General features: G+C 37.9%; 1 protein-coding gene across 6 annotated transcripts in view; it reads left to right on the top strand.

Moving 5' to 3' along the window:
- The window catches only part of DCAF17 (DDB1 and CUL4 associated factor 17), a 129,187-nt gene that overhangs the window by 15,305 nt on the left and 107,882 nt on the right, over positions 1 to 6,000 (top strand). For all 6 annotated transcript variants that reach the window (XM_027776063.1, XM_006141484.3, XM_006141481.3 and 3 more), the window contains exons 4-5: positions 1,100 to 1,236; positions 3,082 to 3,160. In XM_027776063.1, the coding sequence (XP_027631864.1) occupies positions 1,100 to 1,236; positions 3,082 to 3,160 (216 nt within the window). The remainder of the gene's footprint in view (positions 1 to 1,099; positions 1,237 to 3,081; positions 3,161 to 6,000) is intronic.

The raw sequence follows: 6,000 nt of genomic DNA, 5'->3' as shown, positions 1-6,000 counted from the left end.
AAAACCTAAAAAAAAAAAAAAAGACTCCTAGTAGTTAAAAAAAGTTAAGATTAAAAAAATTTTTTGCCATGACATTTGAAAGGGAAGATAAATCTGTAGGAACATATATAAAATAACTGTGCCTTTATTATTTTCTATTTAATTTTTGGATTAAATATTATTCATAATTTCAGTTTCTCTATTCTTAACTATCTCCTTATAATTCCCTTTTTCTTCCGTAAATCAGAATAGGGACCTTTGCTTCACTGTGTCTTCCTGTATTAGACTTCCACCTTGTGGTAGCTCTTTAGTGACAAGAGCACCCAAGCAGCCATCCTTTCCCTTTTCTGGGGTGATTCTTTGGTGGTGTTGGTTATCTTTAAAACCAGGTTCATCCTCTGTTCCTTCTTGATTCTGGATTCTAGCTTTTGTTCGAGAGTAAACTATAGTGCATAATGAGGCAATTTGCACTTTACTGTTTTGATGTCCAACTAATGAAAAACAAGTCTTGTAATAAAGTCAAAAAAGGGGACAAATATGAACATCTTTTTTAGCATTTAATTTTAGGGGTTTTTTGAAAGAAATATTTATTAAATTTTATGTGTTATCATTTTATCTGACCGGAGAGAGACACAGAGAGAGAGAGAGGGAAAGTGAGAAAGCAAGCTGCCTGGTCTGGGACCTGAAGCATGGCCAACCATGTGGGTGGGAGTCCAGCACCTCAAACGCCATGCCACCCACTGGCCCTGCAAGTGACTTTTAATTGCCGTGATGTAGATGATTTCACTAACACTTGGTAGTGTTAACATTATCACAGCAGCGTTATTATTAATGCTTTTGCTATTGTTATTATGATTGGTTAACATTTGTTGATTACTTAGTGATAAATATAAATTACTTCATCCTCTTCAAGTACTTTATTTGAATAAATTAGTAAGTTAATGATTAAAATACTTACCCACAATCTTACCCTCCCTTAGTTTTCTACTTGTGCATTTAACATTTCTTCTTTGGCTTACTTATTTGACTATTTGTTTAAATATTTAGCTATTTTCTGTAGACATGAATTACTGCAAATTTTTAATGACCAAGCATTTTGCATCTCATTTTTTTCTTTTAGGGGGAAATACTTCCCAATCCATCAGATTATAAATCCTCACTCATAGCCCTGACAGCTCATAATTGGCTACTTCGAATATCAGCAACAACGGGAAATATCCTTGAGAAAATATATCTTGCTTCTTATTGTAAATTCAGGTATTAGCTGTGGTTTATTATTCAAGATTTTATCATAATAATTTGAGACTTCTGGTTCAGGAAATTTTTTTTTTTTGGAGAGGTTTTTGTTATAGGGCACTTGCGTTCACCAGACAGACAGAGAGAGACAGAGAGAAAGAAAGCAAGAAATCACCCCCCCAGGGGGGATGGTCACGCTGCAATCCCTTCTCCTCCATTCTCCTCTAGGGATCTTGGGCATGCACGCACATGCGCCCGGCGTGAGTTTTAAGCCACCGGGTCTGGGACGCGAACCGCGGTCGACTACATGGGAGTCCAGCGACATAGCCATTATGCTAACTGCTGGTTCCCAAGGAAATTTTTTTTTGAGAGAGAGATTTTTGTCATAGGGCACATATGCTCTCCAGGGAGACAGAAAGCAAGAACTCACCTGCCAGGGAGGATGGCCATGCTGCAACCCCTTCTCTGTTCTCTTCTCAGGATTTTGAGCTTGCACACACAAACACTTGGCAAAAGTTTTAAGCCACTGGGTCCAGCATTGAAACTGTGGTCCACTACATGGGAGTCCAGTGATATAACCACTATGCCATCTGCTGGTCCTGGTTCAGGAAATTTTAAGCATTCCCATTTAGTCTCCTCTCCCACTTTTCCAATATATGTATGAACCTACTCTTTTTTTTCCCCCCATAATGACTATGTTTGAGAAGCTGGTGATAAAGACTACCATCATTGGGACCAGCAGTTAGCATAATGGCTAGGTTGCTGGACTCCCATGTAGTCGACCATGGTTTGAGTCCCAGACCTGCTGATTTAAGCTCATGCTGGGTGCGTGCGTGCCCCAACGCCCAAGATCCAGAGAGGAGAATAGAGGAGAAGGGATTGCGGTGTGGCCATCCCCCAGGGGGTGATTTCTTGCTTTCTGTCTCTTTGTCTCTCTCTATCCTTCTGGCGAGCACACACGCCCTATGGCATAAACCTCTCCAAAAATAAAAAAAGACTACCATCATTTATTTTTGTGCTTCTCATAAGTAGTTGACAGATAAACTTTTAAAAAATTACCTATGTTTGAGGCCAGCAGATAGCATGGTTGAGGCATTAGACTCCCACATGGCTGACTACAGTTCAGGTCCCAGACCTGGCAGCTTGAAACTCAGACCAGGTGCATGTGTGTGCATGTCCAAAATCCCAGGCAGAGAGTAGAGGAGAAAGAACTGTGGCATGGCCATCCCTGGGGGTGGGGGTGGGGTTGGTGGATTTTTCACTTTCCCTCTCACTGTCTCTGTCTCTCCAATGAGGCATACAAGCACTATGGAAAAAACATTTTAAAAAATGATCTGTTTTCTCTCTATAAGTAGTATTACTTATTTCCTATATTGCATGCACTTTATGTTAGATTTTCCTGAAGGCTTGTCAATTTCATTTAAATTATCTGTTTAGTACAGTGTAAGAACAGTTACTTTAACTATTTGTTTTATAAATTAGATATAAGTTTTTGGAGTGATTATGTGCATATAAGATATGAAAGTAATATTTTTAATGCTTTTTATAACTTCCATTTTAAAGCAGAAATGATTATACTGTTTTTTCAGTGTACTCTTAGATCAAAACCAATTTTTATTCATTAAGTCTCTAGATCATTTAAAGTTTTATGTGTTTAAGAAATCATCTTATATATGACATAGGGATATATTTCTATAGGGATCTGAGGGGAATTCTTTTAGCTATTTGTTTTTTACAGTGGACTATTTTGCTTTTATAAATAACTAAAAAACCGTTCACTTATAAAATATAATATCTGTATTCTTTTTATTTTAAGTAAGAGGAAACTGACCCAAATGAATAAACTTCTCTTCATTCTTTTAAAAGATACTTGAGCTGGGACACTCCTCAAGAAGTCATTGCAGTCAAGTCAGCTCAGAACAAAGGCTCAGTGGTGGCTCGGCAGGTAGACTTCTTTAATATTCAAGAAGTGAAAAATTTGTTTCCGTAGGAATTTGCCTACAGATTTGTTATAAAAGAACAAATGGTCTTTGATTTCTGAAACATGCTATAGAAATTGGTAGGTGAATACGTTTTTCTGAAGCATGCTGTTAAAATAGATTTTCAGGGGCTAATGGCAATACTGCAGTAGAACACGATGCTCTGTGAGGCTGATACACATTGGAGTTTGGGTTCATGTCTGGAGACCTTATTTTTCTCCATCTCTCTTGCTCATGGAGGAGAGAAAGGAGTAGACTTAAAAATACACACACACACACACACACACACACACACACACACACACACTTTCCCTTTTTTTTTTTTTTAAAGAATTACCCAAGATTTAAAAGACATTATAAAGTCTACAAACATGCATTAAGCAAGTTTGTTGATCACTATAAAAGGGGAAATATTATAAAAGTTTTTTTTTTCTTTTAATAGACTCTGCTTTTAGAGGTTTCTCTTTTTCCTCATACTCCAGGACATCTAGCAAAAACATACTTTTCTCCTGTATGTTCTTGGCAGAATTTGTGTTCTAGCTCTTTTTCATTTTTATTTTGAATTACTTTAGTTTTTTCTCACCAATATCCTTGATTACAAAATAGCCAAATACTATTTTGAGTGTTTTTCCTGTGTTAAATCATTTAACCCTGAGCACAACCCTTATAGTAGATAGTATTATTATCCCATTTTACAGACCGAGACCCAGAGAGACTAAGTAATTTACCCAAGGCCATAGTGCCGGTAAGTGGTAGAACCTGTACTCAAACTCAGTCTAGCTCCAGAGATACATGTTCTTATGCACTTTACCATGCTGTCCCTTGAAATTTCTGTGACACTGACTAGGTAAATTTTATATAGAATTCTAGAGTGTCTTTTAAAAGTTAAGTAGTTTTTTTTTCTGCTGATACTACTTTATTTAGGTAACCACATCAAGCATTTCCTTGTCAATTCATTCTGGGCCAGTGAATTCTGCTTTTCTTTCCTCCCTCAGCTCTTTGTCTGCTCTTTCTGTATCCTACTAACGCCAAGTAAATTGGTGGTTACTTTGATTTTTTTTTAACCATGGTTATCTCTAAATATTTTTCTGCCCTTTTTGCATATCTTGCCCCATCACATTAATAACATAACTGCATGCTTTTTGTTAGAATCTCCTCAACCTTTTCCTGATTTATTGAGTATGCCAGTCTAAGAAAAAGAAGTGCTTTCTCAAATTAATACTTCTTTCCTTATATCATCACTCACTATATTGCCCTCTACACATTGGTAAAGGAAGAGTCACAAAAGTGAAGTAGTGTAAGACAACAACAAAACTTCTTATGAGAGTTCCAAAAGTGTCTTGTCTTGAGGCCACAGAGTGGCAGTGGTAAAATGCAATGCTCTGTGAGGCAAGCCCACATGGAAAGGTTCCTGGTTCAACCAGAGACTCTCTTCATATGGTGGGCACATGCTTGTCCGTGATCCAGGAGTGGCTGAGGCTAGGGGTGGAGTGCAGTGTCAAAAGGACCCTGTTGGAGATATGCCCTCTCCTCTCTCTCTCTCCTGTGGAAGAAATAAATAAATATAAACTTTTAAAAGTACCTTGTCTAATGTGCCTTTTCATTTTAAGAATTTAAATTCCCGAAGGGCAAGAACTGGTTTTTATTTTTGTTTTTGTTTGTTTGTTTTTTGCTGTAGGGTAATTGCACTCTCTAGATGCAGATAGATGAGGAAAGAGAGAGAAAATGAGAAAGCACTCCCCAGGGGGGATGGCCACACTGCAATCCCTTCTCCTCCATTCTCCTCTCAGGATTTTGGGCATGCACACACATGTATCTAGCATGCTTTTCAAGCAGCTTGGTCTGGGACTCAAACTGTCAGCCATGTGGAATGTACCTGTCTTAATCTCATGCCATCTACTGGCTCTGAACTGTTTATATACACAATACTGTCTATTCAGGTTTTTCAAGTACCATCATTTGCTGGTGTTATTTCGAGTCTTGATAGCATTTCTGCATTTTAAACTGGTTTCCCATGATCTCTAGCCAACAACTAGTAGCTCTTGGTTGGGATATATAAACTATACTTTTGCATTTCAGAAACATGGAGGATATCTCATTTATATCTTGAAGATCTCAGTTTAATAAAAATTTATCCAAAGGGAGAATCTCCTGGGCTTTAAACATCACTGTCTAATTTTTTTTGTTTGTTTTCTAACTTATAGTTATGGCAGTTTTGATTGGTGATCTTGATGCTTTAGCCTTTTGGGTTTCTTGAATCACATTCTGTGATAGAACAGACACTTTTGCCTACCACAAATGTAAGAAATTCCCTTGAGCTTGTCCTGGTGAAGTATAACAGACATTTTTCTATTTTATAGCGGAAAGAAATTGACTGGACCCTATCCTCCAAAGTGAGCAAACTGTTCTCTTCAGGCAGAGAAATCACTCAAACTGGAATTATGGATATTTTTCTCTTCTTTCATATAGCTGTGCCAGTGCGATGCAATGCTACTGCAAATGATATGACTATAACAACTATGTGTCTTTCCTGTTTATTTTTTTTTTTAGGATATATGTATATATTGCTATAGGGCATGTGTGTGTGTGTGCTTGCCAGAGATAGAGACAGGGACAAGGAGGGAAAGTGAGAAATCACCACCTGAGGGGGGAATATCCATGCCACAATCCCTTCTCCTCCATTGTCCTCTCAGAATTTTGGGCACATACACACGTGCCCAGCATGATTTTCAAGCCATCATGCCTGGGACTTAAACTTTGGTCAGCCATGTGGGAGTCCAGCACCTTAACCAGCATGCCAAATGTT

Source organism: Tupaia chinensis, unplaced genomic scaffold (genome assembly GCF_000334495.1).
Source record: "Tupaia chinensis unplaced genomic scaffold, TupChi_1.0 Scaffold000056_1, whole genome shotgun sequence".
Classification (NCBI taxonomy): domain Eukaryota; kingdom Metazoa; phylum Chordata; class Mammalia; order Scandentia; family Tupaiidae; genus Tupaia; species Tupaia belangeri.
This window is presented reverse-complemented; position numbering and strand designations above follow the sequence as displayed.